The 23758-nt window shown below is 34.8% G+C and overlaps 1 protein-coding gene across 8 annotated transcripts in view; it reads left to right on the forward strand.

Moving 5' to 3' along the window:
• pclob (piccolo presynaptic cytomatrix protein b) overlaps positions 1–21440 on the forward strand; it is a 69384-nt gene extending 47944 nt beyond the window's left edge. For 2 of the 8 annotated variants that reach the window (XM_047822561.1, XM_047822562.1), the window contains 19 exons: positions 2534–2560; positions 4019–4107; positions 5328–5403; positions 5520–5645; positions 7031–7139; positions 7301–7368; positions 7764–7972; positions 8751–8801; positions 9026–9156; positions 10605–10631; positions 12027–12120; positions 12837–12908; positions 13185–13467; positions 13558–13752; positions 15383–15488; positions 16039–16106; positions 16901–17167; positions 17684–17829; positions 18743–21440. In XM_047822561.1, coding sequence (XP_047678517.1) covers positions 2534–2560; positions 4019–4107; positions 5328–5403; positions 5520–5645; positions 7031–7139; positions 7301–7368; positions 7764–7972; positions 8751–8801; positions 9026–9156; positions 10605–10631; positions 12027–12120; positions 12837–12908; positions 13185–13467; positions 13558–13752; positions 15383–15488; positions 16039–16106; positions 16901–17167; positions 17684–17829; positions 18743–18886 — 2288 coding nt within the window. In that variant the 3' untranslated portion in view covers positions 18887–21440. The remainder of the gene's footprint in view (positions 1–2533; positions 2561–4018; positions 4108–5327; positions 5404–5519; positions 5646–7030; positions 7140–7300; positions 7369–7763; positions 7973–8750; positions 8802–9025; positions 9157–10604; positions 10632–12026; positions 12121–12836; positions 12909–13184; positions 13468–13557; positions 13753–15382; positions 15489–16038; positions 16107–16900; positions 17168–17683; positions 17830–18742) is intronic. The other 6 variants (XM_047822565.1, XM_047822566.1, XM_047822563.1 and 3 more) reach the window with 6 other exon arrangements.
• The last annotated feature ends 2318 nt before the right edge of the window (positions 21441–23758 follow it).

Here is a 23758-nt window from a genome sequence, read left to right on the forward strand (position 1 = left end):
GATCATTTTGTTTCATATCTTCATATTTCTGGCATTATTGTGTACTATATATTTAGTACATTGCTCTACATTTCAAAGATATACTTTACCATTGTCTACTTTTCTTTCACTTACAAATAATATATTAAAATGTAATGTATTCATTTTTGCACTGAATACTCAGTCTTTGTTGCGGTTCATTTGCATGCTTATTTTCTTTTCTTTTACTATATACCAGGTGCCTCCATAGATCATGAATTTGTGAGGTATAAAAACATAAATATTACATATAGTGCAGTTTTACATTATTGTACTGTAATGAAAAATATAAATACTAGAGTATAGAATCTTAAAGTTTGGGACATCTGGCTTTATCCCAATATGTAATATGTTACATATGTGAAATGTATATATTTTATTAAATTCATTTAAATGGTGGCAACTGGTGTTTTTGTTTAGTGGAAATGTCTTATAGTGCATTGTTAAAGTGGCTCACACTGGATAAAGGATTTATTCAGATTATTTATTGGTGTGCCTTAGTCAATATTATTCAAGCATGTTACTATATGTAGCCTTATAAGAAATCAAAACATATTACATCTCATAAAAATTAAAAATTATTTATTTCATTGATAAGCACTTGGCTCAGTGATAACCTAAGATATTACCAAGATGATGTACCAAAACAAAATGTTCTGGAGCACAACATTCCTTCCTCTAAAATCCCTAAACTAACATACATTTGATTATTGTCTTCACCTGGCTCTGTCATACATTGTTTTTAATCTGGTTTCCTGAATCCTTTTTATGCTTAATCTACAGTAATATTCCAACGGATATAGTTTAAACCAAGGTTGAGGAATCTCTTCTCATATCAAGGCAGTGTGTGGCTAATTTCAGAAATGTTTACACTTTAACTAAAACATATAATCTAATGCTAAGATTTGTCACAACTACTTTAATATTAAGTTACTTTATTTAATTTATTTATATCACAATACAACTGGGTGTCAGACATTATTACTATTATTATTCCTATTCTTCTTCTTCTTTTTCTTCTTCTTCTTCTTCTTCTTCTTCTTCTTCTTCTTCTTCTTATTATTATTATTATTATTATTATTATTAATATTAATATTATTATTATAAAATGTAGTTAGTATTAGTTATTATATTACCATAGCTCAGGTTTGCTTGTCCATTACCTAAACCAAAATGAAGATGTGATCATTGGTGCTCAGCCCAATTTAACCCTTGACTTTTCCCAAACATTAATTAAATACAGCTATCTGAATATTACTATATTTTTATTTAAAATGCATAAGAACAAACAACCTATTTGTGAATCAGCCAGTTGATGTGTACAGAACATTAGAATGTCAAAGGTGAATAAACACCATAAAGGTAAGTAAAAATAAATATAGACATTTACATGAGGTAAATTAAAATGAGTTAGGGTTGGCAAATAGATTGATATATCTACCACCAAAATATAATAGTGATGTCTATAAATAAAACTGTATGAACTGGATTGGGAATGAAAAGAGTTCATTTGATTGCATATAAACAAAGCACATCTCTTGTGTTCACTTTGATCCTGTGATTGTAATCTTATGTATAATGAACCATGAATCTCTTATTTAGTATTATTGCTGTGCTCATGCTGTGATTGTAATATATTTGTTGGAGTTTATGTATTCACAACCAGTAGCAAAATACTTTTTCATTACTAGAAGCAGCATGTAAGACAATAAATATGTTTGTGGTCAGCAGGATTAAATAGCCCTTGATGGTGCACAGAAGTAATTATGACACAAGCAACTGACACAGTAAAAATATAAAACTGCAAAATCTTTAGAAATACTAATAAAGTTTGCTTACTAAATGGTAATTATCCAAGGCCCACCCAATATTTTATAATACAATAAACATTTTTTTTTACCTTAAAAAAAAAAACAATTTTAATACAATTAGTGGATATATCAGAATAAATTCATATTACAAATATTACTTTTGATCACATGACTGTGAGAGCAACTAAACAACTACTTAAACTTTATCTTACAGTAAATGTCTAGTTATTATAATAATTAGCTTAAAAGGAGTTTCTAGTGCTAATTTTCTTATGCTTTTCATTTTTGGTGTTTTGAAACAATGCAGCTGTCCTGAGTGGGTTATTACAGTACTATAGAATGATTATAAAATTGATATAATCACTAAAACGTTGCAATCCAAACTGTACGAGGAATCCTCATTATAACCAAAAGTAGTTGAATTTCTTTATAATAGCACAATTTGCCATTCTACTCACATTTTAGTATTCATGAAAAAGTAATTGTTAGTGTTGGGGACATTTATAATAATACAAATCACTGACAGAGTTAATATCAAATAGAATTAATTAACAGTTTACTATGCTTATGCTATATTTTCACCAGTCTAGATTTTTACAATGGAACAGAAATAGAATATCAATTTACAGTAGCATTTTTTTCTAAAAGCTCTTTCCTAGTATTTTTGTTTCTGTATCCACTGAATTGCAATGCTTGTGTTACAGCAGGTTGTCCTAGCTGGAAAGTAGAAGGTGAGAGTTATTGCATAATGACATTAAAAAACCCATTAAGCATAAATCAAATCTTTTCATATGTGTCATAGTCTTGGATAATGGGCATATCTCTGTGGTACACCTCAGCCCCATCCTGGTATTCATGTTCATATACTGCACTAGGTACCTCTGACATGAACCAGTCATATCATTGAAGACACATACATATCAATATTCTTACATATGTGTTGTGCCATGGCAATGGCATGTTGGAATGCTAGATCTCTATGTGTTGAGGTCTCAGTTCGGTCCATTATATGATCATAAATTCATACCATATTTGATGTATCCTCACAAGTGTGTTTTTCATGGAAGAGGACATTAGACTCTACTCAAAACTACAATGTACTGTAAAAAAATGAATAAAATAAATAAAAAGCTGTTATTTAAAACATAGTCTTTTTAAAATTTAATTTAAATGCTTTACACATCAATATTTATATCGCCACAATTATAAATTAGCCTTCAATTTCTTCAAATTTGCAGCATAAACAGATGAGAATTTTTTTGATTTCTCACACATTTGAACTTGAATATTTTATAAAATATTATACTTATTCTATTACTGATTAGAATGATTATATGTTTACAACTATCACAGGGTGGATTTCTTATAGTGTAGAATTTCAGTTAGGTCCAAATTAATTCATCAATATACAAGATCAACTTTTAAACATTTAATAATTCTAAAACAATAAACCACGACAGACAATGTATTGTTTGAAAGATGTATAGCAATGTATCAATAGTTATTATTAAATATCTCTCAGGTAATAATATTTTAGGATTATCAAAAAAGAAATACATTTCTATATAGGTCTATTCTAGTGTTTGCATCTAAACTGTGATTAAAAGTATAAAAGCAGCTATAAGGTGGGTTTTATGTAAGCTAGGTCATGAAGGGCACTAATGCTATTTAATGTTTTGTTCTTTATTGTACAGTAATAAGCAGCTCACAGTGCTGAGGTTTTTTCAGTATCTTATCAATTGTTATTAAGTGCTGGTCTAGAGAAATGTAGGTAAGCCATCTCATCTTGTGTGTACTGTATGGCTGCTGTGGTTTGAACCAGCAGTGGCTCTTTGTCCCACTATCAGTGCACGATGTGTGGACAAGCCCATTGTGTGGGATATGGTTTGCATGACTAAACATGCATGTCCAGTCCATAAAACCCTTTGTCTTTGTCTCAGTCCTGCAGTCTTAAGCCCCACTCTACTTCCCATAACTATTTCCACTAAGGTCAGCACATTTGAGCAATCATTAACCCACAGTGTTTCCTTTCAGCTTGTAAAGTTAAGCTCTGTATATGACTTACATCCATTAAAACTATCTCCTAATGGCTAGTATTTTGGGAAAAGGGTGGTAGAATGGGACACATTATCTAGTTTAAATAGTATGATACTACAATCATTGCTCCTTCTTCCCTGTTCCCCCTGAAGCCTACCACCTGCAGTATGAAGAGACTGACTGGTTTGATAAACCACGTGAGGGACACAGTGGATCAAAGCCAGGACAAGATAAAAGACAGGTGAAATGTCAAAATCATAAACAGTTTCATTTACAATGTCGGATTAACTTTTATTGCTCTTTTGACTGCTAATTAAATGTACATTTAAATGACTGAAAGTAGAATTTCGCTTCAGGCGAACAATAGTAAAGACACAAGATCTACATTGTTAAATACAGACCTACTAAAAAAAAAGAAATAAAAAAATGCCCAGCTAGACCAACAGTTACAGTCCAGTAGATCAGTCTTACTAGCATGCTTCAATAAAATGAGCATTCCTATACTGTATAATAACATTCCTGACGTTAATACGTTTTACAGATTTTCTACCCAAAAAGCTGGATAAAATTCTTACTATTCATCTAGCAAAAATGATCCTCACAAGATTTTTTAAAAAATTATTATCATCCTAAACCAGGATGCTTAACAGACTCCTAACAGCCTACAGAAGTCAGTCACGTTAGAAGGTCATAAGGGATGTTGCTGATGTTGGACTGTACCATTACACAGAGCATAGGGGTCATGAGATTTTTATAATATCCTAAAGTAGTGGAGAACGTACTTTATTTCTCAGCTATTTGTGTTGATGGGTTTGTGTTGATGTCCAAACTTTATACACCCGAATGGATGAGTTCTCCTATATATATGTGTGTGGATGTGAGTCGATGCATTACAAACCCAGCCATAGACTTTGCTAAAGTTACTGGACTTGTTCTTGATACTGTATATGTGCATTCTGTCATATAGAACCTGCAACAAAGGTCTTAACTAGATGCAGTCATTCATCACAGCAGACTAGCTAATCATTCAACTCCTTCTGCAATTTCTATTATTAAGTATTAATGAGAACAGGTGCAGAAAGATAATAGGCATTCTGAAGCTGGCTGATTACCTTGAAATAGCATAAATAAATGCTATACAGTACATTAATGTGTCCCTGTAGTCCCTTAGTGAAAAGCCCAAAAGTTTGGTGCTTACAAAAACATAAAACCCTTGAAATATCTTGATAATTGTTCATACTTTAATGCAACTACAGATGTATAGATTTTGTATTCTTTAATAATGAGCCAGAAAACATTTCCATGAAGTGAAACAGGACACATGAAGCATGGCACAAAGACATTTTATTACAATTGTCTTAATATTTTAGGCTCAATGTAATACACAGTATTTCCTAGCTGTAAAATGTTTTCTGATATTAATCCTGAACAACAATCAAAATTTTGTATGATGTCTTGCAGGTGAAAGCTATGCATTATAATTTCCCCTACACTCGCATTAAACTACAGAGAGACCCCAAGGACTACAGTGTTTCGGGTATTTTTATTTTTTATGAGCTACAATCATCATTCACTATTAACTGACTGATCTCATAATATAAAAAGTAAAATTTTATTCTCTGACAAATGACAGCCAACATCCCTTGTTTTCAGGGGGTGGTTTTGGCATACGTGTGGTGGGAGGGAAAGAGATTCCAGGTACTAATGGAGAGATTGGGGCGTATATTGCTAACCTGGCACCCGCAGGCACTGCTGAACTGTCAGGAAAGGTCATAGAAGGTAAGGTTATAACAATCCTGATACAATTCTGTTTGTTGATAGCTATTTCTTCATACTTCAAATGACAGTGAACCTGCTTGGGCTTATCATTTTGGAGACAAGGTTGTACGTTGTCAGCCTTTGCTGTGGCAAAGTTCTTTTTCATCATTCTGAATAGGACATACCAAATAAAAACAAAACCACCACCAAGGAATTTTGTTCTGAACGCTGATTATTATTGTGAAATAAAATTTGCCGATTCTTGCTATTTATATAAGTTGAATAATATTAAGTAAAAGTTGTGTTGTGTTTATTCAATAACATATGCTGTTATAATCTGTCCATTTACAGAAACCCTATTTCATTTCTGAACCGTCCACTGATATAACACATTTTGCTGACGTTAATTAAACCTAGTTATATTGAGGCACTGATTAAACACATTTGGTTTGATTGACAATTATACCAATAAATAGGTATAACAGCACAATATGATGTAAAAAAAAATACTTACACTACTGCATACTGTGTGTGCTGTAATGTCAGGCATTTTCATGTTTATTTTGTTTGAAATGGATGTTAGAAATTTTGTGCTTAGGGCCTCTGATGTTTGCCTTAAATGTCATCTGCCCTGTTAAAGTGTGACAAACCAGAATGCAAGATAGAGCTTATTCATAGTACTATCAAAGTAGCAATACAAAATTGATTGTTTTCATCCACTTCGGAAACTTACTCCACTATAGAACACTAGCGCTTATATATGTATATATGTATATATTTTTGAATGATGTTATTCTCTTATTCAGCTGTGGAAGAGTATCATAAGCAAAGGGCCTATATGAGCAACCGCATTTTTCATTTCTGTAAGTGCTGAGAAGTTGGCCTTGAGAGTGGGTTTGCAGTGCTGTTTTCTAAGCTGGACCTCTTCCCCTCATTTATTTCTTTTTGTTCTTTCTTGGCAGACAATTTTCACTTACTGAGTGGCGTGTTTCAAGAAAGCTCATTTAAAATGAATGCATTGTGTGTGTGTGTGTGTGTGTGTGTGTGTGTGTGTGTGTGTGTGTGTGTGTGTGTGTGTGTGTGTGTGTGTTTCTTCTAATCCTGCACTTATAAAGATTTGTTTACTTAATTTATTGTGCGTATGGTTTGAGTCGTTAATTACAAAGTTTCAGCAGTCTCAAAGATGTTTTATAACTGATGGCCACAGAGTTTGAAGAAAAAAAAAACTCATTTGAAGAATAGGAGTTTCTAGAACCAATGAAAATAGACATTTTTTATAGACAAGTTTTAAAAATTGTTTAAGATTAATGTTTTACACCAACAATGTGTGTCAGTCTGGCCTTAAAGATGTTTTTGTTTTTTTTCCCCCAATACTTTTTCTGGTCGGCATATTGTGTGCATTACAGGAATGCAGGTCCTGGAGTGGAATGGAATACCTCTGATGGGAAAAACCTATGAAGAAGTGCAGAGCATTGTGGGTCACCAGAGTGGGGAGGTAGAGATATGTTTGCGCCTGTAAGTTTTTTTTTTTTTATATGTATATCAATTATCCAATACTGATATTTTTTTTTTTTTTACAAATGCCCATTTCATTTTTTTTTAAGAATATTAAATCTTTAAAATGTGCAAATAAATAACATGAATGTAAGAAAATGATTCGTGTCACTGTTGTATAGAGATCTGAATATGCGCTCAGACTCAGACAGTCCCAGGTATCTAGAGCTGCAGTCTCAGCTAAAAGTTGGTAAGTATCTTTATACTGAATGTAGATACAGTATCTTGTTTTTCTCCATGCAGCATTCAGAAAAAATGCATTGTCATTTTCTATTCACTGCACATAGTTATTCAGTATTTTAGATAATATTTGAGCCATGATCTACATTCAGATTACTACAGCATCTGTTGTTTATCTCAAAAGCTATTTCCCCTGTCGTTGTCATTGCACCTGCTGCAATAAAATACAGGGCTGCATATCAGTTTACTGATAATACGTTCAGAAGAAGATAAACTCTAGGCCTGTCTTTGCTGATATACAGAATTGTTTGTGTGTGTGTGTGTGTGTGTGTGTGTGTGTGTGTGTGTGTGTGTGTGTGTGTGTGTGTGTGTGTGTGTGTGTGTGTGTGTGTGTGTGTGTTGCAGCTGAGCATCAGCGTTCTCCAGGTGTAGATCCTAAGCAGCTGGCTGCAGAGCTGCAAAAGGTCTCTCAGCAACAGGCTCCTTCCTCTGTACTGACTGTGCTAGATAAAGCAGGACATCTTCACTCAGCGACAGCATCCACTGCCTCCAGTGGAGTTCCCAGCCCTGGACAGCCAGGATCACCCTCTGTCAGCAAGAAACGGCACAACAAGGTAAACAAGTGTGTGCAAACAGAGTGATAGGTAGACAGACAGACAAAAAGCCTGTCAGACAGGTAGTTAAGGAATTGTGTAGATAGGAAGGTAGACAGAAAACAAACAGACAGGATGATAGGTGGGTATGTAGGGATGTAGGTACACAGGCAGACAAGCAAAAAGCAAGCAGGTAAGCAGGTAGAGAAATAGGTATGTAGAAAGACAGATAGACAGATATGTACACAGACAGTAAGGCAGGTAGATAGATGGGAAAATAAGTAGACAGACAGACAGATTGGTCTGTAGGTGGGAAGCCAGATTGACAGGTAGGTATGTGGATATACAGAGAGATAGATCTATCATTTCATTCAAGGGACCATCTTAAAATTGATCAAAATTAATTGTAAACATCCTGCCTAAACATCCTAAACATCCAATAGTTGCTGAACTTTAATGCCTAAACTATACACAGTCTATATTTGGGAATATTCAAATATTGTGAAAAAAAAATTGTGAAAGTTCACATAAACTCCAAAATCCAGATAAGCAACTAATATGATAAATTGATATTTACTATCAACTTGCACTATGTATGCCCCTAGGCCTATCACAGTTTCATGTTGTCTCGAGAGATATATTTTATAACATGCTGTTGAAAGATAGTTAAACATCATTTGATATGTTTTTGAGAATCTGTAGATAGCCTGCTTCATTACAGTCTACAGATAGATCATGTTACAAATTGCTTGTCTATCTTCACTACAGACATTACATAATATTTGTTTGTTTATTACAGTCAGGTGATGGGGTAAAACCACAACCACATCCCATTACTGGTGAAATACAGGTAAGTCTGTCTATGCTAATGTTTGGTCTCATGCTGGAGTCATGTTAAATGCATAGAAGTCTATTCGGGACACAGAATCAGAAATGACGAATGCTTCTATCATTTTGTTATTTTTAATCATACAAGGTGAATTGAAATAACAATAAGTGCATGCACATGGCCTTTAACATAACTACATTTATGAGGTGCAATATGATATGGAGGATCATATTTTTTCCCCACAGCTACAAATCAATTATGACAAGAATATGGGTAACTTGATCGTCCACATTCTACAAGCCCGAAACCTTGCACCCAGAGACAACAATGGATATTCAGACCCTTTTGTTAAGGTGTATCTTCTGCCAGGAAGAGGGTGAGTGTGTGGGTGTATATAAGAGACTGAAATGAGAGAGAGAGAGAGAGAGAGAGAGAGAGAGAGAGAGAGAGAGAGAGAGAGAGAGAGAGAGAGAGAGGGGTCTGTTTTATGTGTCTCTGTGTGTCAAACTTTTCTGTTGTATGCGTATTATTACTTCAATGATGTATCTGTCTATAATTGTTTTTGTGTACTTGTGTTTGTGTTGTCAATTTTTTTTTTCAATTTCCTCCTACCCTGCTGATTTTCAATATATTTTATCAATTTCTTTCTCATACATGGTTGAATAATTATTCATTCACCATTATGAAAAATAGGAAATATATTTAATAATACATTTATAAAATATGTATACAATTATAGATACAACATATAGAATGTTTTTATAAAATAACTTTAATATCGTGTGCTATGCTATTTAGATTTATGACATACTGTAAGTCTAAATCATGGGGGGTGAATACTTATAGAACCCTCCAAGTTTATATGGTAAAGCTATCATTTGGACAATTTGGGTTTTTGTTAGTGAATTTTGGTCTGTTTTTCAGTTTTGTTGGTCATATAGATTATTATTTATTTCTATTTGTGGATTAAGGAGTTAAAGTTTGCAGCCCACTTAGCATAAGACTAAACGTTATGTGGCCCATTATATAAAATTGTGTTGGCTGCTCAGACTCCACTCTTGATAGGTGAGTGCAGAGTTTTAAATTCTACCCCATTTACAACATCTTATTCAATTGAATTGCCCATTATCGAAAGCCTATAGAAATGAAAGTAGAAGAAAGAAAATACAGATGTCTGTATACTGTGTGCCCTTTAGGACCTGAGGTTAATCCTCTTTTATTAAGAAAAAATATAATAATAAATAAATAAATACATAAACAAATAAATAAATAAACCTAAATGCCATGACACATTGATGCACATTCTCAGATTGATAAAAAGCGTAATTAGTGTGCAATAAACTGAGTGAGGTGCAATCGCTGAAACACTGCGTGTACACTTAATGATTTAGCACGATGCCCTCTGAACTATTAAAAAAGTCATCCAATCTGCACATGGTTAACGCTGTTAAATCTCTGAGCCTCAGCATCTCAGCTTGATGCGTATGGAGTCAACAAACAGCAAAATCAATATGGCTTTCTCCGGTGTCAGGTATATAATGATATATCTACTATCTCCTAATGGCCATATCTCTGGAGTGTTTATGAGATTATGCTGCATTACCTGACTGGACACTCCTCTGGCTTATACTAGGAGCTGGCCTATATACACTCTCTTAGGTGTTGTTTTCCCGATAAACAATATACCCAGGATTGTTCATGCTGCAGTTTCTTCTGTACAGTACATTTGTTTTCCTCTCCCCTTTTCTTTTTTCTGGAATTCTCTGACTGTTTTCTGTTTGTTTGTCCGCTGTTGCATTCCTAACAATCTCTGGATTGGTTCAGACAAGTCATGGTTGTCCAGAACGCAAGGTAGTGTGGTGCTCCTCCTCCTTCCTTTCATTTGCTTTCCTTCCTCCTTATATGTCTGTTTTTGTCTCGTGTTCATTACTGAACTGTGGTTCATCTGAGTGGTGACTGGTGAGCTTGCCGTTGTGTGGTGTCAGAAATGTGTCATCAAAGCTACCTCAACATCTCTACCTCTGTCCATTGGGACTAAAAGCTACATAATTTTTCATCATAAGCTAAATACGCTGGCTATTAAAACTAACACACACACACACACACACACACACACACACACACACACACACACACACACACACACACACACACACACACACACACACACTGATGATTGACACAGAGATGAGGTTTAATGTAAAAGTCCAATAGTCCTTAAATAAAATTTATATTGGATTAGTTAACATTATTAAACTATGAACTTCAGCATCACTAAAACTTAGTATAGGTGACGGTCAGCACACCCTATTGGGGTGACCGTCACCTATACTAAGGTTTAGTGATGCTTTTGATATTGTATCAAATGCATTATTAGCACATCAACAAAGTCAATTATTATCCAACAACAGCATGACACAAAGTGTTCTATTTTCTTGATAACAACAATTACCATTTTAAATCCATTTCCAAAATATTGCCTTACAGTTTATCCATTTATAGTGGTACTTCAAATTAGTTATAGCAGCTTATAGCAGCATATCAATGATGACACGATTAGCCAGTGCTATTTAACTCGTGTATCTTTAATGTTTACTCAAACAATGAGAAAAATACCACCTCACTAATTAGCAAAAATCGAAATATAGCAGATGTTGATAACTTGATGAACCTCTGGTTTTAAATACAGTATAATAAATTCTTAAAAAAAAAAAAAAAAACTAGCAGTTAACAATGATGAACATTAATTAAGGGGAAAGTGAAGTTCATGGTTCGTTTCTGACAACTTGTGTGTTAAATAATGTGAGTTAAGGAAACTTTAATGTAAACTATTAACCAACATCATAGTGGCTTATAACAGATGCTCATTTTCCTATTCTATACTTATGTAAGTCATGCAGTGTTAATGATTCAGAGGTTCTACATGTATGTGCAAGCATAATTTCATGTAAACTCAATGTCATTCACATCATCTGCGATCCATACAGTATAGTAATCAGTATGGCTTTCTTTGAAGTAAAAGTTTTTTTTATAATTTGCATTCATTTTGATCTTTAAATGAGGACAATCTTTAGAAATGGTGTAGAACATTCTACAGTAATTGGTTAGGCGTTATTATTTATGTATGTATGTATGTATATAAGCTCTAGTTTTCATATTGAATTTAAACGAAACTGTAATTTGCACAGTTATTTTGTCTTCTCTTGTATCTTATAATCTGTATCTCTGTTTATAATGATTTAACAGTGCTGAAAATAAAAGAAGAACTAAATATGTGCAGAAGACCCAGAACCCTGAGTGGAACCAGACTGTCATCTATAAGAACATTCACCTTGAGCAGGTAAATATTATGATGTGGTTTCTTGGAGAAGGTTCATTTTGAACAATACTGTCAGATCTTATACCACTGTTTTCTCTTTTATAAACTCTTGGGGAAGTTGTTTACGAAGACATTTTCTATAAAGTTAATTGGAAGGAGAATGACTCAGATACGAATATAAATTTGCTCACACATACATAAAAAAAAACATGAGAGTGTAGCTGAAATCTGACAAGCGTGACAGCACGACAGCTTTATTTAGTTTTATTGGGTAATGATTGTAGGTAAAGAAACTCTGCAGATATACATTTGTCTTGGTGAGAGTAAAAGAAACACAGATTAGTGGATCATTTATTAGAGATAATATGTTTAAAAACAGGTCAAGACAATCCTTATTGTCAGTTACACAGAAGATGTACTGTATCTAAAACACAGTGCTGACACGAAGGAAATATCCAAAAGGAAAACAAATCAAAAGTCGATTTTCCAAGTAAAAGGCTTGGAAAGGTAGACAGAACGGACCGAACAAGCCGCAGCAGTGAACAAACTAAACAGATATTTAAGGCCGTAGTAGTCAGCAAGAGATTTTGGGACTGTGTGACAACACTGATGTCTCTGATGTACACTTAGATCTTGAGTTTTCTGCTCGAGTTTGGAGTTAGTTTTCTTGTGTTATTGTACTTGGGGAGGCATAAGCCTTGTGACTAATTTAATATGTGATTTGTTTTAACTTTCAGCTGAAAAGAAAAACCCTCGAGGTGACAGTGTGGGACTATGCCAAATATTCCTCCAATGATTTCTTGGGAGAGGTGAGTGTTGCTTGTTAACATCCTGATTTGATGTGTCAAAACCCTTTTTTTTTTTACAGTGTGAGAATTGAATACATTTTTTCTAGAACATGTTGAACAGCTTTCAATAGTCTTTAGACCTTTAGATCATAGAAGAATAAGAATATAAGCTTATACAAATGGAAATAAGTATATTTATAAAAAACATAATCATAATCATACTAAGATTAGAGACATAAATAGCAGACTTACTGCTTTGCACTTTATGCTAAAAGAAGTGTGCCTTATGTGTTACAGGTGCTTATAGATCTGTCCAACACTGCTCAGTTGGACAACATGCCTCGCTGGCACCCTTTAAAGGAACAAAGTGAAAGCATCCACCATGGAAAGGGACAGCTACCACATGGAGGAGGCGGAGGATCCGGTGGCCAAGGAGGCCAAGGAGGCAATGGAGGTCAGGGAGGCCCTGGAGGATCAGGTGGACCTGGGGGTACAGGAGGCCAACCAAGCAGCGAACAATCCCCCAAAACCTCTGTGATCAAGAGCAGAAGTCATGGAATCTTCCCTGACCCTGCTAAAGGTAGTCTACATAGTGTACATCTCTAAAATAAAGTATTCTTTAGTGAATTAGCAGGAGCATAATTACAAGATAAAATATTTATGCCTTTAGATACTCAGGTCCCCACTATTGAGAAATCCCATAGTAGCCCAGGCAGCTCAAAATCCTCATCTGAGAGTCATCTGCGTTCACATGGCCCCTCTCGCAGTCAGAGCAAGAGCAGTGTTACTCAGGCTCACCTCGAGGATGCTGGGAATGCCATCGCTGCTGCCGAGGCCGCAGTCCAGCAAGCCCGCCTCCAGCCAAGTAACCTTTCCCTTTACACATGAGTGCACAGCTTATCTCTCTGTCTTTCTGCATGTTCTCACACCCTCCCTGTCTTTCTGTCGCTGTCTCTCATGACTTTCCTTGTGTGTAATCATTTTTTTTTCTTTATTTCCCTAACCAGATAAATAATTAATAACTATCTATCAAACTCCTGTGGTTGATAGAAAATAAAATACAGTGCCTGGCATAAGAATTCACGCTATTAAACTTTCCACATTTTGTGGTGACTCCTGTATTGACATAATTAGGATCATATGCCATGACCCTCTGCAATATTGCCTTTAATATTGAAGTGATACACATGTATATGGTTTACAACATTATTTAATCCTAAATAAACAAAGAAAATGTTCACCAAAAGCTAATAACTGGGTAAGACACATTCTAACATGGTTAAACTTTGGTCAAGGGGGATGTACTGCATGCATACAAAATGTCTACTGAACCTTTGTTTTACAATAAAAATGTTTTGTTGGTTTTTTTTTTAACCTTGAAATGAAAAAAATAGCAATTAGATGCATTTCAATTCCAAGTTGAAATGCTGCAGGATCTAAAAGTTAAATGGGTGTGAAAACATTCGCACAGCTTTGTATTTAACCTTTATTTAAGGAAAAAAGGTGTTATATAAAGCATAGTAGGCAAAGAAATACAGTGCAGCATAAAAATTGCAATCACTTGTTCAATTCATAACCTGTGGTCTTTATGCTAATTCTTTATCTTTGAAATGCTCTGAAACAAAATTAAATAAAAAGAAAAAAAAAGCTGTAATATTTCAGTATTTCAGATTAAAATATCTGTCAAGCTCTCCCACTTCACAGTAATCAAAAAAAATATGACAATGAGTCAACCATGAAATACTTCCAGATAAGGATGAACTCCTCAGATACACAGATCTACATATAATAAATCTATTATGAATTAGGAACATGTGAGCATTTGTTACCTGTAGAAGTATTTCCTTTAATCCTACACACATTCAGTTACTTCATATTAAAATGTCCAGTATTCCAATGTAGCAATTTGCAATATAGAATATTTTCAGTAGGACTTTAAATTTCATGTACGTTTTTTTGACAGAGCATGACAGTTCCTCTCTTCCTAAATATTTCATGCCAATCACACCTTTACCTAGGCTGAACCCATATTTTTGTTACCATGATTGTGGTGTGCAAAAGTCATAAGCTGGTTTCATGTGAGAGTAACCACAGTCTCTGTGGAAAAGTCCAGCTCCATCAGCCAATGAGTGCTCATGTGTCAAATCAGCTCAGCATCAAGGGAGGAGATCTATTGAGGAGGTGAGGCACATGTCTCCTCTGTAGCCCACAAAATCCCAACAGGAAAAGTATAGTATGAAGATATAAAAAAAAAAAACCTAAAATCTAAAAATGTTTTTAAAACCCGAAAGGTTGTTAATATTGGTCTTGATAACTAAAAGAAAATAATTAAAGACAGTTATATTTCCATCCCTTTCATCCCTTGTGCCACAGCATTAGTTGCATAGTGAATGGATTTATTACTTACACTTAGAGCTTTGCTAATTGATATTTATCTCTATCTTTGCTGTAATATCTCTTTTTCATTTCCTCTTGCTGTACCTTCATATTTACAGACAGATCAGGACACATGCAAAATGATGGAGATGGGTACACCCTGGACAGCGAGGATGGCAATGGCACTAATACAGTGGACAGTGCTATCTTTCAGGTGCCTCAGCTGTGAGTGCACTCTTTCAACTTGTTCTTCCTCAGTTCATGATGCATTAGCATAAGAGATGCATTAAATTTTTTATTAGCACAGTTTGACAAAACATATATCATATATTAGTCAGTCAGCCCCGTGGACAAGTGAAAGCCCCAGTGTCCAATCTGTTGTTTGCCCAGAAATAGAACTGTCTAGGTCAAAATATTCTAGCTAAAGTAATGACGTACTGTATAGCAAGCAAGATATCTAGTTAATTGTGGTAATACAGACACAGGGACCATAGCGAATATTCCTCTTTTCATTTAATAAAGTTTCTAAAGTAACATCATGTTTGAGCTGTTGAAATGTTGTCAACATGTCAGTTATGAAATCATAAATATTCAAGTCTAGCTAGCATCTCCTTATCTGCAAACTTCATTTTAAGTCTTATGGTTTTTTTTTTTGTTGGTTTTTTTTTAGTGCATAGTGGTATTCTTTATAAGTGCTCAGATATACTGTACATAAAAAAAATAATGAAACAACCAGAAAGTTATATTAATAGACTGATGTTTCCTTGTCTACCAGGAAGACAATTCCTAATGGTTTGGATTTGAGAGGCTCAGACTCTCTGAAGAATCTGCACGACTCTGACAGTAAGTTTTTCTGTCATTAAGAAACGATGACCACTTGTAGTAAAAATTATTATGTACAAGTACTGTGACAGTGTGAGCTACTGAGAATAAATATTTTTTAGTCTATTTAATGTTATTTTAAAAAGCATTAATAGATAACTAGCATAGTCTCATGCACTAAAAGGTTTAAATGAATAACTGGGTCTAATACTAATACACTGTATATCTACAGTGTCACTTCTCTACACTTCTGAATTATTCATCAGAGAAGGGAGTGTGTTTGCATGTGTGTGTGTGTGTGTGTGTGTGTGTGTGTGTGTGTGTGTGTGTGTGTGTGTGTGTGTGTGTGTGTGTGTGTGTGTGTGCGCGTGTGTGTGTGTGTGTGTGTGTGTGTGTTTGTGTGTTTGTGAGAGAGAGAGAGAGAGAGAGAGAGAGAGAGAGAGAGAGGAAGTACTCTGCAACCCTGATGTAAAACATATGAAAGAAATCTTTCGAATGCATAAAGAGAAAGATGTTACATTTTTAATCTTTACTTATAATGTGATTACATTTAAAAATTAGAGTTGTAATGTTACTTTATCATCACCACAAGGTTAAACTGATCAAGTTCAGGTTGAACTGTTTTGAGGTGTACTTGATTAGTGTGGTTTAAAATAAATATTCAATTCACGTCCACTAGAGGGCGCTGAATGTTTACTTTAATTTCTTACATATAATCATTGTTCACAGTATACAAGTGTGTTGAGTAATGTAAATACTCTATAATGTCCTTTATCACTAATACAGATTTTTTTTATGATTGTTTATGGATGTAGGTAAGAACAATATGATTGGAGAGATTAAGGTGGCACTGAAGAAAGAGATGAAGACCGAAGGAGAACAGCTGGTTCTTGAAATTCTGCAGTGCAGGAATATTACTTACAAGTTCAAATCTCCAGATCATCTGCCTGGTAATGGAGAATTCACTAAAGCCCACATCTCAGCCACAGGATGCATAATGCATAACATTTATATCCTAATCAGAAGCACTCTCAGCACCCAGGATACAGCCTGGATTTTAACAAAAATAATAACTGTTGCAGGTCTGTTGTTATTTAATACCTTTCTGTTGCACAGTGTGTAGTGTTGCTATCGCACAGCTGTAGAGTGATCAGTTTGACCCTGAGTTCAGGTCTGTGTAAAGTTTTGCATGTTCTCCCCGTGTCCATGTTTTTGGTACGTTCCAAAAATATGATAGTGGGTGGAATAGCTACACTAATTTGCTTGTAGTTCATTGTGCCTTGCAAAGGACTTGTGTCTCATATAGAGCAAAATCCCACCTCACACCCAGTGTTTCTGAGTAGACCCCAGATTGACCACATCCCTGACCAGGATAAAACAGTTATTAGAAAAGTTGATGAAAGGAAGACTCTGATAGATGGGTGGATGGATGGGTGGATGGATGGATAAATCAATTATGACTGATGAAAGAGCCTTTTACATTTAAAGCCAATCATGGGAATCTGTTTGCTTGGGTCCTTTGAGACTGTAGGGTGAATTTTGGGAGAAAGTGACTGAAGTGAATTAGTGTCGTATTTAACTAAAATTTTCTTGTTAAGATTTGTATGTGAAGCTCTATGTGGTTAACGTGGCCACACAGAAGCGCATCATAAAGAAAAAGACGAGAGTGTGCCGCCATGACAGAGAGCCTTCCTTCAATGAGACGTTTCGCTTCAGTCTCAACCCGGCCGGTCACTCCATTCAGGTGAGGAAAAATGGATATTTATTTATATTTATTTATACGTAACAAACTATAAAATAAAAGTTTTACTGTCATTTGAAGTATCACAGGCCTGTAAAAAGGTCTTTACGTGTACAATACATGGTCCAAAGTATGTGGATACCTGGTCAAACTCACCCAATTATGCTTTTTAATTGAACCTCCCATTTCAAATGTAGTCCTTCCTTAGCCTTTAATATACCTTCCACTCTTCTTGGAGGGCTTTCCATTAGATGTTGGAGCATGGCCGTGTGGATTTGTCTATTCAGTAAGGTAAGGCACTGATATTGGGTAAGGAGGCCTGGCATACAGTCAGTGTTTCAGTTCATTCCAAAGGTGTTGAGTGGGGTTGAAATGAAGCAGTCAGTCATTAGCCTGCTCTGTACAGACTACTAGAGTGCTCTAATCTAATATTGGCAATCCATGACTTCATGGAGCTCACTTCCTGCACAAGGTCATTGTCATGCTGGAGCATGTTTGGGCCTCTTAGTTCCTGAAATCTTAATGTTACAGAGTGCAAAGATAATTTATACAGTCTTGTGCTTTTACCTATGTGACAACAGTTTGGGGAAGAACCACATTTGGGTATGAAGGTCATGTGTCCACATACCTTTGGCTGTATAGGGTACTATACGAGTATATACTGTAAGTGCACAGTCATGTCTAAATTCTAATTCAGGTTTCATTTACAAATTTTCTCACTGTCTTTAACTGTCTTTAAAAGGAAATATACTTATTCTGAAAGCCTATAAGTTTCATACCTGTCATGGCTATCAAGAATATTTAGCATACATGTTAGCACTCTTTTTTAGGGATCCTAGTAAATCAGGGCATTATTATGGAATTTGGCTCGGAAAGCACATTCCTAATGTTCTGAAATGTCTCTCTTAACAAACAGCTGTTCCTGGTGTCTAATGGAGGGAAGTTTGTGAAGAAGACACTTATTGGTGAAGCTTACATCTGGTTGGACAAAGTGGACATGCGGAAGAGAGCGGTGAGCTGGCACAAATTAGTAGCCAGTTCTCCTCATACGCAGCCCTGATTCATACCATCCAGTGCAGAAATAAATGACCATGATGGAAAAAAGGAAGATAGTGGTATTTCAGTAATAACTAATGTCATGATCAAACCTTATTTACAATTTCATACTAAACGTTACTGAAATTCAGACCCCCAGTCAAACTATCTCAGCTGCTGCAATTAATGTACAGAACATTTATACATAAATGTATAAGGTCAAAGTAATCAAAAAAATATATATATATAGAAAGAGAAATCAGTAGCAACATTTCTGATCTTATCAGAAAATATAACCACCTCCTTCCCTCGCAGTCCACTGTATAGTTTATATGATTAAATCGATCATATCAGATTATGTTATGTACATAATGAAAAAATGTATTTGCGATAAACACAGTATGAAACTTTATCGTATCTTTATTAAGCACACGTTCTTCGTGATACCATGTCTCTACTGTCATATTCAGTGTCACGTCAACATTTTGGGAACCTTTTCATCTGATTTATTACTTATTATTTTTTTAAATCCAGTATTTCATTTTGTCTGTGGAAAAATGTGCAGTCAGCGGTGGTATGATTTCATTCCTTCAAAAGGCTGCAGTAGTGAGAAAAGAAGCACTGCTAGTTTTATTTGTATTTCGATCGCCACTGTTGAACATGAACTATGTTCTCCAAAGAGTCTCGAGTGCTCTGAAAAGTCGTAGCGACAACAAAATCGAATCAAATACAGAGAATGATTGTACGTGTGCGTATTTTTTGAAAGCATCAAAATAATTGTCATGTAACTGTTCTGATGTCAACAGTGATTCCTGTTTTGTGATAATGTTCTGTGTTTAAACAAATATGCAATGAAAAAAAGGGACGAAAAAAAAAATCTGAATTGGTTCAGCTGAAATCGGGTCACTGTTTCTGTTTATTTCAAATGGTGCAAGATGTCCGTATAAAGGAGTGTCACTGTGCTACAGTTTAACGCTGTTACATTTTTTTATTTGGCTTTAAAAATGAATAATTGTTGCTGCTCATTTCATTTTTAGTAGCAGAGAATCAAACATATTCACTGCCTGCACCATATCAGTGTAAAAGATGTGTAAACAGTACATTTGCCTGTGCTCAAACACCAGACAGTGTGGCTATGGGTTAAAGCTCTAAAAATAAAGATTCATTATCTAAACACACAGATCTTCATAAATCAACAGCAGTCAGTGTTTCCATATCGGTGTCAGTGGATTTTTTTTATTTTATATATATATATATACATGCGGAAAAAGGATCTTTACCGATTCTTTAATGATGATATTCAGAACATTTTGTAAAGACAGTGTACATATAAGAAAGAAGAAATGTTCATGTGGTGACTGGGTTGCTGTCACAGTGAAGTAATCTACGTGCCAACCTAATGTCCAAACCAATTCCACTGCTTCAGTTTGGGTATTTCTATGCAACATGAATTATGCCTGGATGCATTTCTTCAGAATTTGAATATAAATATATATATATGAAAATCTTTTAAACATAATTTTACTTTTCATTTTACTTCTGATGAAGATATATAAATATATATGTAAAAAAAAACAACTGTTTTAACATTTTAAGAATATGCACTTTAGTTAAGTTCCTGTTCCAATGTGTGTTGGACTTTCATTATGACTATGAAAGTTATGACTATTGCGACATGGAATACAGTGACCCCTGAATTGTCCTGGAGAAAAAAGGCATTGCTTAATCTAAAATCTAAACTAAAAAAAAAAGGAATTAGCCTTGTCGGTGCTCTACAAAGTATGAGAGCCAAAGTTTATTCAATCTCATCGAATCAAATGAATATTATTGTTTTTTACGTCTAAAGCATTCCACCTCGAACAGTGCTGTGTATCTGGATTTCAATCAAAAGCTGTGTCCCCTTTAAATAATGACTGAAAAATGGCTGTTGTCTCCTCTCTGTTGTGTCAGTGTAATGTCCGCCTGGTTTGTTATGCTGTATTCCTGGGAATTAACACAACGAGTCTGACGTGTTCAGTTGCAGTAAATGGTGTGAATGTGATTTGATTATTTTTGATTATGTAAATACATAAGATATTTTCTATAAGAAAAGGTTTGAATATTTATTTGGTTTGACACTGAGCATGTGCGTGTGAACTCAAGGTCAAAGTCCTGTCTGTACATATGTATTTGTCTAAATATGTAAGCAAGTGAATCCATGTGATTATCTGGATGATGTCAATCAACCCACATCAATCTCTCTAATGAACTCTGTGAAATCTCACGCAATCAAGATAATGAGGTGAAAAAAAAAAGTGCACACGATTATCAATGGAATTTCTATGGTTTTACATGGATGTTGCATGTTCTGCTAGGTGTCTGTTGATATTTTTGCCTACAGATTCTGTTTAAAAAAGGAAAAATGATTACCTTTATCTGAAACATGTATGCTGACTGTAAAATGCTTGTAAAATGAGTCTTGTTTTTTTTTCCACTTGTAAAAAAGAGAAATTTAATGTCATGGTTTTATGGTTGTCCATAGGATGTCATGAAATTATGCAAATTGTGCTGTAGAAAAAAAAAAAAAAAAGAAAGAAAGAAAACATATGAATAAAATGTTCCCTAAGTCTAATAAATATTAGCGATTCTATTCTAAAAATTGATTTTTATTTCTATATCCAGTTTCACATAGAAGGACCTGATTTTGTCATCTTACTCTATCTATGAAGTCTGTAACATTTTGAAAAAAACAAGTGACTTCCACTTTTTTGTTGATCGATTCATTTTTATAATCAGATTTGACATGTATATCTCTATAGACTTCACTAGCTTGGAATTTTCCAATATAGAGGTCCTGATGTAAAATAGTAGCTAGTATCAGCTGGCATGTACCATTTTCCACTCTGACCTAAAACAGAAACGAGCTGTCAAAATTGAGGCAGTGGTGGCTCAAGTGCTTAAGGCTTTGGTTTGTTAATCTGAAGGTCGGGGTTCAAGACCCAACACTGCCAAGCTGCCACTGTTGGGCAATTGCGCAAGGACCTTAACCCTCCCTGTTCCCGGGGTGATGTATCATAGCTGCCCCTGTGCTCCAATGCCAACCTCCTCGGTTGGGATATGCAGAGAAAAGAATTCCACTGTGCCGTAACATATATGTGGTGATAATAAGATAAAGGAAGGTGTCCTTTTCCAGTAACAGGGCTTTAATTGACCTTGTTTATGAAGAGGGATGTGAACGCATAGCCGTAAAATGTTATTTAAATCAACACTCAATCAGTCTTATTAGGAAATGGATGTTAAAGCCTTCTTTCCATTCAGAAAGTACAGGACCCATTTATTTGCAGTACATTGCAATTTTCTATTTTCTTTCTTCAGAATGGTGAAACTGTATGACACTGTTATTACCTAAATATTCAAAGTACAGTGTATTGTTTCCAAACATTAGGCCAAAACTACAGATAATAATTGTTTTTAGATTCAATAGAAAAAGTTGTCAGATGGTTTTTGGGTTTGACCCCATTACCGGAGTGCAATTCTTGTGCAAAATACTTCCAGGAGAGTCAACATATTAAGGATTCCATATTTAACACTCTTAACCTCAAATGAATCCCTTAGTTCATATCATCATATTTAATTAGCCAACAACTGGCAAGAAACAGGAATAACTAATCCGAATAATTAAGTTATTTTCCAGTTACTGTTTGAAAATCCACTCTCTACACTCTGCATGCAGGGATAATTTCTTAATTATTAGTGCATTAGAGACACTGCAGTATATTTCCTGCCACTGTTATGCTGCTACTTTATGCTTCTGCATTCGAACATGGAAGTTCTGTAGCGATGTAGTTGACCTAGGAGTCATCATCAATGAGGTGTATACAGCATATAAATAAAATAATATAAATACAGTAATAAATACAGTGCATATTAACATGACAATTTATGCTTCTTTGCTTGAGAAAATGTATTTGACAAACAAAATTTATGGATATGGGCAAATATAGCCAAGTTGAAAATAGCTGAATAATGTCCTACAGGACATCAATTTCACTTGGTTCTAAGGTTGACGATGCCGAAAAACATTTCCTAATGGCACCTGAAAAAAATTTGTATATAAAACTGCTTGTGTTTCAACTCCCAGAATTCCAGGCCACAACCAAACACTCACACTGAACTTCATGTCCCAGCAGAACAGTGAACTACAAACTCCACCACATGGTTAATCACATGATCTATTTCCTGTACCTTCAGAACAGCTGTTTATAATCATACAATCCCTTAAAATACCAATATTTTTACAAGTTCAGTGCAAATCCTCACTCCTAGTTCATCACTAACAGTGAGAGAAGAATGTCTTCAGTTTGTTTGACATTCACCTGCCCTTTGCTGTTTTGTGTTCATCATTACATCCAACGTGAGCCTTATCCCTGACAATGACCATTAAAGACTGCATATTATAATAAAAAGATTAAAATAAGGAAATAATTTGTTTAGTGGCCATGATCACCTGAGTTGCTTTAGTTCTGAAAAGAACTGTAGTTGTTTGTTTTGTGCATCTGTACAGTGAGTTCTTTAAAGTCCGCAGGTTGCTGTTGTCACTGCTGATAATAATTCAATAAGATGAGATAACATAAGACAAGATAAACTTTATTGATCCCACAGTGGGGAAATTCACTTATCACAACAACTCACTGACAGTTAATGTGCAGGTATTAAAGACTTACGATAGGAAGAAAGAAACAATTAATATAAGACAAAATCAACAAAAGTAACAGTATAGCACTTCTAACAATGGACATAGATTTTTTTTCTCAAATATTTATGTAAATGTAATTGTATTATCTTTTTTTTTTATCCCTAATGAGCAAGCCTGGGGGCTGTGGTAAGGAAAAACTCCCAGATGGTATAACGAAGAAAC

This window comes from Tachysurus fulvidraco, chromosome 13 (genome assembly GCF_022655615.1).
Source record: "Tachysurus fulvidraco isolate hzauxx_2018 chromosome 13, HZAU_PFXX_2.0, whole genome shotgun sequence".
Taxonomy (NCBI): domain Eukaryota; kingdom Metazoa; phylum Chordata; class Actinopteri; order Siluriformes; family Bagridae; genus Tachysurus; species Tachysurus fulvidraco.